The 12295-nt window shown below is 29.9% G+C and overlaps 1 protein-coding gene across 1 annotated transcript; it reads left to right on the top strand.

The window, feature by feature from the left end:
• Window positions 1-4850: 4850 nt before the first annotated feature.
• Window positions 4851-11125, top strand: LOC120263752 (protein trichome birefringence-like 11). Its single transcript, XM_039271727.1, has 4 exons — window positions 4851-5316; window positions 9555-9944; window positions 10125-10283; window positions 10554-11125. The coding sequence occupies exons 1-4, from the start codon at window positions 4877-4879 to the stop codon at window positions 10891-10893; spliced, it is 1329 nt and encodes a 442-aa protein (XP_039127661.1). The 5' UTR covers window positions 4851-4876; the 3' UTR covers window positions 10894-11125.
• The last annotated feature ends 1170 nt before the right edge of the window (window positions 11126-12295 follow it).

Below are 12295 nucleotides of genomic sequence, written 5' to 3'. Positions count from 1 at the left end.
TTAATTATTGCTGATCATAAAATCCATCCAAATCTCATGAATGGTTTAAATCTCACAAATTAATGGTGCATAATTTAATAAAACTTGAGATAAGGTTAAGGTGATGAACGAGAATAATTTGAACCGGGAGAGTTTTAGGACCGGATGGAATATAAATACATATTTTTATCGATCTTATTTTCAACATTGTTAGAAAAAATAATTGAAATTATAACATACAAATAATACAAAAAAATAACCAAAAAAAATGTAACAAGATGATTATATTTTTAGGGTTTGTTTGGTTTGCTGCAAGTGAAATCAGTGTAAAAGTGTTGTTTGACTTGCTGTAATTGAAAATGTTGTATTTTTTGCATTTTTGATTTGATGTAACTTGAGGGATATGATCACCATGTTGTAAAAATACCCTATTATTTATCATTAACACTTGTTATTTAAATGCTTAATATGCTTTAATTTTATGCTAACAAATAATTAATTAATTTAACTTTCAATATCTGCTTCAATTAAGTAATTAATATAATTGTCATTTATTAAATTTTAAAATATGTAATATCCTTTAATTCTATGTTTAAAAAAATAATTAATTGATTTAACTCTAACTATTACCATTAATAATAATGTATGAGAAGTAATTGAATTAATTAATTAATTTAACAATCATTTATTAAATTAAAAATATATAATATCCTTTAATTTTATGCCTAAAAAATATTTTTATAATTAAAATTAGATAAAAATTAGTGTTTTTTAAGTATAATATTAAATTAAATAAAACATAAATAACTATATGTTTAACAATTGATCATCATACTTCCTTATGCTTTTGATGCATAATATGGAGAGTTGAGAATGGTGATTTTAACCCAAATATTTTGATGCATTTCAATTTACATTAAATTTTGTTGTAACTTCAAAAGCAGCATAAGTATCTTTAACAATAAACTTTTTAAAATTTAAAACTCAAATCATAGCAAACTAAACAATATTTTACATATAAAACTAGTTATATTATAAATAACCAAACTCCTCTGTGCACACAAAATAGCAAACATATAGGTGGGAGATGCAATCATGGTTTGCAAGTTCCAGATAAAACAATGCAAACAATAACAATTGCAAATAAATAATCATTAAAAAAATTAAAATTTATATGACTTAAAGATAAAACTTCTGCATTTGCGAAGAGACCATAAAAATAAAAATAAAAAATCACTATAATCATAAAAATAAAATGTAAAAAAACAATTATATAAATTTTTGTTAGATTTTATATTTTGGTGCTAGTGGGCCCTATATGGGCTCTATATGGGCTTAGGGGTTTTATACCAAAAAGTTCAAGACTTAGTGGCTCAACACCTATACTTATATATAAACCCATTACACTTCTATCACATAACTGATGTGGTACTATATTTCTAACAATCTTGAAAACAAAAATAAAAGAGAACAATGACCATTTGATAGGTCCTTACACATAGCTTATCCATATTTATTAATAAATAAATACGTAAAAGAGGGTTTTGGTAAATTTTGAAATACAAATTGTGACCACCATGGATGTATCTTACTTCAATCTCAATCAATCATCATCACAATTTTCCCTATCATAATTCCGTTCATATATATATATATATATATATATATATATATATAACTTTTCAATTTTACAATCTAATACTTCTAATAATCTATAATTAACTATGGAATATAATTTTGCATTTCAATATAATTAATATATTGCTGCTTATAATCAAAACTAACCATGTCCTTTACATCAATAATCCATCTCTTTCTTGCACTATTCTCTAATTCATCAAAGAAACGAAGGTACCCTTCATTAAGATATTTAATTTCCAAACAGATCCACCCAAAGAGATAGAGTGCCAGATATGGATCCCTAACTTTGCTATAAACTAAAAGCTTCTAAATAAATAAATAAATAAAAACTAGCATAACTCCCTCAAAAATGTTTGAGATTAAACATATATGGTCTCTCAATAATCTATACAAGTAGTTATCATTTTATTGACGAGTGGATATTTTTTACTTGCATGCACTTGTAAAAATGAGAAATTATTTATATGATTTTATAAAAATAATATTTGTTATGTATCTTACCCATTATTTTATTTATTTATGTACTATTTTTATTGAAAATCAAACCAAAAAATCTTATAAAAATATGAATTTTTAGTTATAAAAGTATACAAGAAAATAAAAATATTTTGTAGGGTTTATGTAAGCAAATCTGACTCTGCTTATTTTTTTCAAAATCTGACTCTGCTTAAAAATCAACCAAAATTTTTTATAAAAACAGGATTTTTTTAATTATAAAAATATATAAAAAATAAAAATATTTTGTAGGGTTCCTAAGATTTGTTTTAACGTTGTTTTAATAATTACCGCTTTTCTCAAAGCATGCAAGCGATTTTTTTCTATTTATATATAATTTGTTAAACTAGTTTAAGGCCGGGTTCAACACATTTTTCCTGCAATGATAAACCAAAGAGAATAAAGTATACTTACATTTTAAATAAAATTAAGAACCTCTCTTGTAACTTATTAAAAATAATGCTTTAAAATTTTATAATAATAAAACGAAGAAAATCATTAAATAGAACAAAACAACTCAACCAAAGGATCACCATGATGATCAATCAAAAATGAACTAACGGCCAAGATTCAATTCATGAGTGGAGGGGCCCACAGCGCCATGAGTTACATGCACGACGTTGGTTTCCTTGTTTCACGTGACACTGGCAACCCACGTACCCACGTTCGTTCTTCGTTTCTCATTGCATGTTTATTTATTTGGATGTGGGCCACGTCAGCATACAATCTTTACAGAGACCCAAGACCAGACTCATTTTCCGACTTCTCCGCTTATTATACTATAAATTACTCAAAAAAATTATATCCATTGATTTGAGAATATGATGCTTAAAATGAAAATCTTTTACCATCTCTTAATTTTACCATTAAATAATTTTAAAAACATAAATTATATATATATATATATGTGAGATAAAAAATAAAATAAAGTCCGTGATATTTTTAGTTGAGCTTTTAATATTATTTTACTACAATATTTATTTGATTTTTTTAGGAGGGTGCATATGAAAATGATACCATACAAATTTGCAATATATATAGGATAATTTTTAAAATATTGTTTTATAATTTAATATAATTATTGAAAAATAATATTAAACTATCTATTTTTAGCTTCTGAAATATATGACTTCGTCGATTTTTTATTAACTTGTTTTTATCCAAAGAGATAAGTACTATGTACATTAATGGCATATGTATTGCCCTTAGCTGATGACAAAAGATTTAGGCTGCGGGCTAGCATTCACAACCGGTGATATGTTACCATCAATTTTTTCTAATGAGTTTTGAATTCAAAATCTTTGAATATCTCTTTTTCATTTTTTTTTTACATGGCCCCGGTTCACTTTTTATGAAATAAATAAAACTTTATAATGTAAGGGTTAAAATGAATAATTTTACAAGATATATATTCCTATAGGTCCGTTTGATATGCAAGATTTTAAGGGACATGACAACTTTTATTGTTATCCGTTTGATTTACAAATGGGATGGGAGTACAACACAAACTACTTAATTGGTACATCACAACTTTTTGATTTTTTTGTACCGCTAAAACCACGGTACAAAAATTTTTACAAAGTACAGGACAACTTATGACAAAATTATCCCTGTTTAAAATTAAAAATTAAGTGATAACATGATTATTTTGTTTTATTTATTTATTTATTTATCTTTTTAAAATTTATTTGTTTATTTATCTATTTATAATTTTATTTATTTATCAATCTATTTATTTGTATTTTAGGATTAAGATATTAATGAAAGTTTGTTTGTTGTGGATTAAATGTTTTTAAAATTATGTTAATTTTTTTTAAGTTATTGCTGTTGTTGGGCGTTGTAAAATTTGATAAGATTTTCATAAAATGTTATTGTATGTTTTTATTATAAAATAAATATAGAAAAATAAAAAGGTATTATCGTAATTTACTATTTTGTGTTCTGTTCAATGAAAATCAAACATACTTTAAGGGTCCGTTTGATACGCACGATTTCAAGAGACATGATAAGACAACTTCTATTGTTATGTGTTTGATTTACAAATAGGGTCAAAGTACAGCACAAACTACCCAATTGGTATAACACAACTTCTTAATTTTTTTTACCGCCAAAACTACGGTAAAAAAATTTCGGTGAAGTACAGGACAACTAATGACAAAATTGTCCCCATTTAAAATTTAAATTTACAAAAGTGATAAAATAATTTATTTTATTTTATTTATTTATCTATTTAAATATATATATATATATATATATATATATATTTATCTATTAATTTATTTTGTTTTTTAAGATTAAGATATTAATGAAAGTTTGTTTGTTTTGGATTAAATATTTTTAAAATTATATTGATTTTTTAATTTATTGTTATGTTGTTAGGTATCGTAAAATTTGATAAAATTTTTATAAAATATTATTGTATATATTTTTATTATAAAACAAATATAGAATAGTAAAAATGTATTATTGTAATTTATTATTTTGTGTTCCATAGTTATGCAAATCAAACATTTTTCAGCACAAAAAATTTGTACTGTTCGATGAAAAACAAACATAGAACAGCACAAGCATTTGTGTTGTACGTTAACTGTTTGTACTATACTGTTTGTGATGTCAATTATGACAAATCTAGGGACTAATAATAAATTTCAACAAGGTATTCACGTAATAACCGAAACCATACATCCGTTTTAAAACCAGACTCATTTGCCGACCACTGTGTCATTTATCTGAAAATCAAGCACCTCTCTCTCTCTCTCTCATGGTGGCCTCGAGCGGCGCGAAGGGGGGAGCCCTAGAGGGCGTGGAGGTGGTGGCGAGAAGGCATCTGTGGAGGTTACCCAAGCCCTTGGAGCAAGCCGGCATCGTCGGCGTCTTCAGCCTCACACTTCTCCTCTTCTTCCTTCTCTTCTGCTGCGCTTACTTGGACTACTGGTCCTTCATCCCCAGCGGCGATGATGGGGCCAAGGGTTTGGGATTGAAGATGGGGATTGGGATTGGGATTGGGAGAGGAGAAAGGGATGGCGATGGTGATGGGTGTGATTTGATCGATGGGGATTGGGTTTGGGATGATAGCTATCCGCTCTATGAATCTAAGGATTGTGTTTTCTTGGATGAGGGTTTCAAGTGCGCGGAGAATGGAAGGCCGGATCGGTTGTATTCCAAGTGGCGATGGCAACCCAAGCACTGCGATCTCCCCAGGTTCTCATCTTCTTCATCTCTTTCTTCTTCTTCTTCTTCTTCTTTGCTTTTGGTTCTTTGATTTCTTTAGCCCTAGATTGAAGTTTAATAAATTCATATTATTGACAACATCCTTGATTCTGTTTCTTATTAGATTAAAAAAAGTGAATCTTTTTCACTTGTTCTTTTATGTTTGAAATTTTGAGTTCTTGAACTTGGATTGATTTTTTAATTTTCCGGGAAAATCGTTTGATTAATTTTCAATGCTTTGATTTTTAGTCTTAATTATATCATGATTTTTAGCCCTGTTTTTTTTAAAATAATAGTGACTCGGGTCAAGGTCACTGAGTTTGTATGTCCGGTTCATGACTTTGATTAGAGCCCACTTAGGTGATCGAGTGATCAAGCGACGGTGTCGGCGAAGCCATCTGGGCTTCGGTGTCATCCCGTTTCGACTGCATTCCCGTATAGTATATACATAATAGTTAAGTCTAGCCGTCCACAGGAGACCCTAAATATGAATTGTAAGCTGAGAAGTTCGAACTCGATACCTCTCACTTACAACCATAGGTAGTTATTATTGGGCTAGATTAAGGTTCTTGTGATACAAAGTTTGGACATAAACTTATAATATAATTAAAAAAAATTTATTATTTCTTATTTTTATTAGGTGATATAGAGTTTGGACAACAAACTAATAACAAGACAGAGAATTTACAATTATCATTGCATTTGTGACAATTAAATTTAAAATTTTTTAAATATTTTACTTTTTGCAATGGTCAATGCCGCGGGTGCAAGCCTTTGGTATTTTTTTTTCTTTAAAATTTAATTTTAATTTTGTGTAATTTTTCAAAACGCTTCTTTTTGTTTTTGAAAATTTGAATTATCCAGCCCTGGACTAATTTCCTAATTTTTTTTCGAAAAACTAGTTTAATTTTCTTTCAGTCTTTGATAAGTTAACTTCAGAGATTTGGAATATTGGATGGATTTCTGTCGGTTTCGGGAAAGGGAATTGATATATCATATATGGGGGACGGAATATAAAATTTTTGGGTGGTAAAATCAAGAAGGACTTGTCTTTATTTAACGTTTTAGTGGGAGAACCCGAGGACTATTTTTAAAATTTTAAATTTTGCCAATGAATCCCTGCGGGGTTTGTCTTCTTTTATTATGTCTGGACGGTTTTTTTTGTTTGTCATGTTGCACTGCCCTCTCACAGTTAATGTTTGGTCAGCAGGCCTTTTCGGTTCTCACGCCTTTAATGCCTTAAATGCCCTTAATTTTCTTAGGCTTTGTTTGGTTGGGGGAGGGAGGAGGGTGAGGGGTGTTGGGAGTGTGGGTGTTGTTTGGTTGAGGGAGTGAAGGGGGTGAGAGGGGTGAGGAGGAGTGCCTCACCCTCCTCACCTCATAATCCACTCCCCAAATCGAGTCTTTTGGGGAGTGGATGTTTATTGCTTTTTTTAATTTTTTTAAATAACGCAAAATACCATTAACGCCCTTCACCCTATACGTAGAATTCCTATCAGATCCCAGTGATTGTTTGTCGGGGTTGTGAATATGTTTATGATGAAGCATATTTTTGTTAAATATGAAAAATAGGAGATGCTTTCCAAATACGTTTTCACCATTTTTTTAAGTTTATGAAAAAAATACGACAAAAAAATAGTGTGATGTTTGAATGATCATCAGGGTGTTCACATTTTAACCAATATTTGTCAATTATAATCAAGATGTTATGACTCCTCATAATTTTTTTTTCGAATAAATATTTTTCCCTAATTATTGTGTGTGTTTTATAATGTTTATCATATAATCCACTCCCCCAAATTGGGGTCTTTTGGGGAGTGGATGTTTATTGTTTTTTTAATTTTTTTAAATAACGCAAAATACCATTAATGCCCTTCACCCTATATGTAGAATTCTATCAGTATCCCTAGTGATTGTTTGTTTGGGGTCATGAATATGTTTATCATGAGCATATTTTTTGTTAAATATGAAAAAAATAGGGTATGCTTTCCAAATATGTTTTCATCATTTTTTTTTAAGTTTATGAAAAAATATGACAAAAATAGGGTATGTTTGAATGATCATCGTGTGTTCACATTTTAACCAATATTTCATCAATTATAATCGAGATGTTATGACTCCTCATAATTTTTCGAATAAATATTTTTTTCCCTAATTATTGTGTGTGTTTTTATAATGTTTATCATATATTATATATTGTGTTATTATTATTATTCTACAATTGATTATTATATATATTATTACCTATTTTTATTGTCAGACAGGGCAAAATAATCAAATACACATTACACTCTTTCTCTCCTCCCCACTCCTCTTTTTCAACTAAACAAAAAAATAAACTACTCCTCCACACCCTCCATGAACCAAACACAATATTTTTCTCAAATCCTCCATACTCCTCCCTCACTCCCCTCACCCTCCTCCCTCCCTCTGAACCAAACAGGGGGTTAGGGAAATTTGCATATATACACTATGGAAGCGCAAGATTTGCGAATATTCTTTTTTGCTAATTGTTAATTGTAGTCATGTATCTCAATAAAATTAAATATTAATCCCTCTGTGATATTTTAGAGTTCTTCTTTATTCTGTTTTTACTTACCACATTAAAACTTTATGTAACATTAAATAATTTTTTTTTAAATTTATTTTTTTATTTAATATATTTATATAATTTTTAATAAATCAAAATCAACTAAGCATTAATTATATTCTCCACTAGTGGGATTTTAAACAGGGGTAGTTTTAGAAAATAATGAATTTTTTTTATAAAATATAAGTAATTAACAAATTTTAACTAACTTCTTTTAATGAGTGTGAATTAATTAAATTTGACAACTAAAAGAAACGGAGGGTGTATGTGTATCTTTTGAAATTTTATTTATTACTTTTATTTTTTATACACCACATATATTGCTATAATATATTATGACATAGTAAATGACAAAAAAAGAATTTATGAATATATACCTCTAAAAATTTTTAATGGCCAAGTCAATATATATATATATATATATATATATTATTTGTTGTGTTTTCCAGTTTAGGGTTTAGGGCGGGGGTTTTCGGTTTATCATTTACAAATTTATTTTTTACAATTAAATATTTAAATTTAGGATTTAGATAATAAAGAGAAATTATTATTTAAAAAAAAAAAAAGAAATAAAAACAGAATGATGTGGATGCTGGATGCCAACTTGACATCCACTTCATTCGGAAAATCTATTTGGTAAAAATATCATTACTCTTTCAATTTTGATTGCTTGCTTTTGTTTTATTTTTTATTTTTTTAATCTGCAATATGAAAAATACCATAAATAGCCCTCATTTTATATTAAATAGTACACTAAAATTGGGTGAAACACTAATTTAGTTAAAAGAATTTTGACTTGCCCGGTTAATTGATTTATTAAACTGGTTTGACCGGGTTAATATTTTACACTGTTTAATAAGTGAACCGGCTGATCTAGGTTCTGGCACTAAGTTAAACGGTTGGACCATCAGGCTAATCCGGGCTTAATAACTATGGTTCCTACTAAGTTCAAGAGCTCGAGCTAAGTTTTTAGCTTTGCTCGAGTTGAAATGTATAAATATATTATAATTTGTCTTTATAATATATAATATTATTATATAATATGTTATTATACAGAAGATATTATATAATTCATATTGTTTATCTTGAATAGCAAAATCAAGCCATAAATGAAGTTTTGGCTTTATATTAGATCTAGTCAGATTTGAATTTTTGAATATAAATTGAGCTGAGCTTTAACTAACTTTTTTGTGCTAATTTCAAGTCAAGCTTGAGCTTAAGCTCTTCAATTTGAGCTCTATTCTTACACACTAGATTTGATGCCAAAATGATGTTGGAGACATTAAGAATCAAAAGGCCTGTTTTTGTAGGTGCCTCCATTGGAAGGAACCAAGGGGAGTCCTTCCTGTGCATGCTTTCTTCAGTAATTACTTATAAGAGTTCCATCTGAGAGTTAATATTTTGGCACGATATTTCAGAAGGAGCCAATGGGAGCCCTTCCTGTCATCTGTGCATGCTTTCTTCAGTAATTACTAATAAGATTTCCATCTGAGAGTTAATGTTTGTCAGGACATTTCAGTACTCACCCACTTAATTCTCATAAATTTCCTTGGACATTTGCATATATACCCTATAAAATGCATATTTTGCATGTAGTATCTCATTAAACATAAAATCTTATTTCACTGTTGTATGCTAGATTTGATGCCAAAAGGATGCTGGAGAAATTACAAAACAAAAGGCTTGTATTTGTCGGTGACTCCATTGGGAGGAACCAATGGGAGTCTCTCCTATGCATGCTTTCTTCAGTAATTAGTGATAAGAGTTCCATCTATGAGATCAATGGTAGCCCAATCACAAAACATAAGGGCTTCTTGGTGTTCAAGTTCAGAGACTACAACTGCACTGTAGAGTATTATAGAGCTCCTTTTCTGGTACTTCAGAGTCGTGCTCCAGTTGGTGCTCCAGACGTGGTGAAATCTACACTTAAGCTGGACATTATGGACTGGACATCAAAAGAATGGAAGGGTGCCGATGTGTTGATCTTTAACACTGGACATTGGTGGAACTACGAGAAGACCATAAGAGGGTAATGCCAATTTCATTCAATAAAGAACTTATCAATTATGTGGAGCAATTAATGGCATAATATAGATAATGCAGCAGTATTCTGTCAACAAATGTCAAAATTATAGATAAGAGACCGTTTGCTTCCCTTTGCTTAGGTTAGATGAACTTCTGACATCTTGGAATGTAATTCTCAATACAGGGGTTGCTATTTTCAGGAAGGAGCGGAGGTTAAAATGAAAATGAGTGCGGAAACTGCTTACCAGAGATCAATTGCAACTTTACTTGATTGGGTTCATAGAGAAGTTAATACAAGTAAAACACAGGTCTTTTTCCGCTCGTATGCCCCCGTTCATTTCAGGTTTGTTTCAATGATTTAGTCCAATTTAATTACATACTTTCAACTATGTGTTTTTCTTAGAATGCTTTTTCAGATATGATATTTTGTGTACATGGTTCTTATCTAATACGATGGTCATATGTCAAATATTAACTATCACTACCATGAAAATTTGTTTAGAATACAACCATGTTCTAATATTCTTTTAAACAGGTGTTTATTCTGACTGTTATTTCTAATTTGCTCTACAAAACCCAAGTAAAATGCTTGACACTGCTGTTTATTCTGCAGAGCTGGTGACTGGAAGACTGGTGGGAGTTGTCACTTGGAGACACTGCCAGAGCTGAATTCTTCTCCTATGTCATTGAAAAAATGGGACCATCTTTTAAAACCATTAAGGAACCTATCTTTAGGTTCTGAATTACAATTACTGAATGTCACCCAGTTGACAGACAGACGGAAAGACGGACATATATCCCTTTACTATCTTCATGCCGGAGGCCCTGCTCCAGTCCACAGGCAGGACTGCAGCCACTGGTGTTTGCCCGGAGTACCTGATACATGGAATGAACTCCTTTACGCTCATTTCTTGAGATGGAAACCGATGATTCATAAGAACACAACTTCTTAACCTGCCCGCAATGAAAATTTAATCGACTAAATGGAACGTTTTCGTTGCTTGGTTCGGCTTGCATTTAAGTTATACTGCAGAGATACACATTTATTTGGAGAATTACTTGAAAGTTCAAAGTTAAGTATAGCGGTAGGCATGGTAGAAAGAAAACTGTTCTTGTAAATACCCAATTTGTTGAATGCCATTAATTCTACTGGCAATTGTGAGGTGTATATGTTTGAAATAGAAAAAGGAAACAATTCACTGTGTTCGGTTTTCAGTTTATTTGTTTACGTTTATACGTTTGATGGAATGTGATTTTCTGTTTCATGCAATTATCCCTGCCAAAGAGAAGTAAGATAAAGTTTTGGTAAAATAAAGAAAATAAGGTGGTGATTCTTTTCTTGGTCCATATGGTTACTTGCATTCCAGATGTTTACAATATTAGGGCTTGTTTATTTCAGGGTAATTGGGAAAAATAATCCATTGGACTCGGTTCAGTAATTGAAGGGGAAGCGGTTGAAATTGGACAGATTTTTCCTCACTTCAGTTGTTTATTTACGTGGAAGCGGCACTTCTTATGATCCTTTTATTTTATTTAAATACCATTTCAATTTTTTTATAATTGAAGTGAAGGGAAGTGGGCAACACAAATAATTTCACTTCGTTCGATATTTTCCAATTATCCCAATATCCGAGGGTGTTCATTTGAGAGGAGTTGTGGGAAAGTCACTCAATGGATTGATTTTGTTCATTTACATTTTTTACATTTCAACATTTATTTGATTTTTAACTAAACCTATTCAATATGTTTTTCACAAAGGTGGGGAAAGGGAATTTTTATATAAGACCACTTCCTCTTACTTCCCTCCGCTTCTTCACTTTGTATTATTTTCCCTTATGCGAACATCTTAGTCGTGTTTTGAAGCTTGGGATCACTTGGTGTCTTTTGCTTCCTATGAAATGGACACTTCAAATGCAATCTTTTCTCTATGTCTTTCCTAATACTTTCAAGGAAATAAATGGGCATTCCATAAAGATTAAATTTTAAGTATTATGGCACCATTCAAATAAGAGAGAATCAAAATAAAACAAATGATCTATGATTCCAAAATTCCATATACATGTAACATAAGGTGTATAAATTTCAAGAATCAAGCCCACATCTAAAACCGGTGACATGTTATCATTATTAGTTTCAATGAGTTTTAAACTTGTTATCACTATTGCCAACCTAAGTCCTTTGGTGGAGAAAAATTTTTAGGCAGAGTAATCAAAGTTTGGTTTAATTTATTTATGTTAATTTTTATGGCTAAAATTTTATTTTTGCAAAGCTATTTATTAATGATAATTTCTTACACAATTATTTTATAACATTTAAATAATTAAATCTTTAAAGATAATTGATGGGGGAATTTGG

The sequence above is a fragment of the Dioscorea cayenensis genome, chromosome 6 (assembly GCF_009730915.1).
Source record: "Dioscorea cayenensis subsp. rotundata cultivar TDr96_F1 chromosome 6, TDr96_F1_v2_PseudoChromosome.rev07_lg8_w22 25.fasta, whole genome shotgun sequence".
NCBI classification, from domain to species: domain Eukaryota; kingdom Viridiplantae; phylum Streptophyta; class Magnoliopsida; order Dioscoreales; family Dioscoreaceae; genus Dioscorea; species Dioscorea cayenensis.
The sequence above is the reverse complement of the archived record's forward strand: the minus strand, read 5'-3'. Positions and strand labels throughout refer to the sequence as shown.

Bases quoted from the DNA above. Each gene is read 5' to 3' on its own strand.
- LOC120263752 (XM_039271727.1), top strand. From the start codon at position 4,877: ATGGTGGCCTCGAGCGGCGCGAAGGGGGGAGCCCTAGAGGGCGTGGAG. The intron at 5,317-9,554 runs GTTCTCATCTTC...GTTGTATGCTAG, and splicing joins AAGCACTGCGATCTCCCCAG to ATTTGATGCCAAAAGGATGC. The intron at 10,284-10,553 runs GTTTGTTTCAAT...TTTATTCTGCAG, and splicing joins TATGCCCCCGTTCATTTCAG to AGCTGGTGACTGGAAGACTG.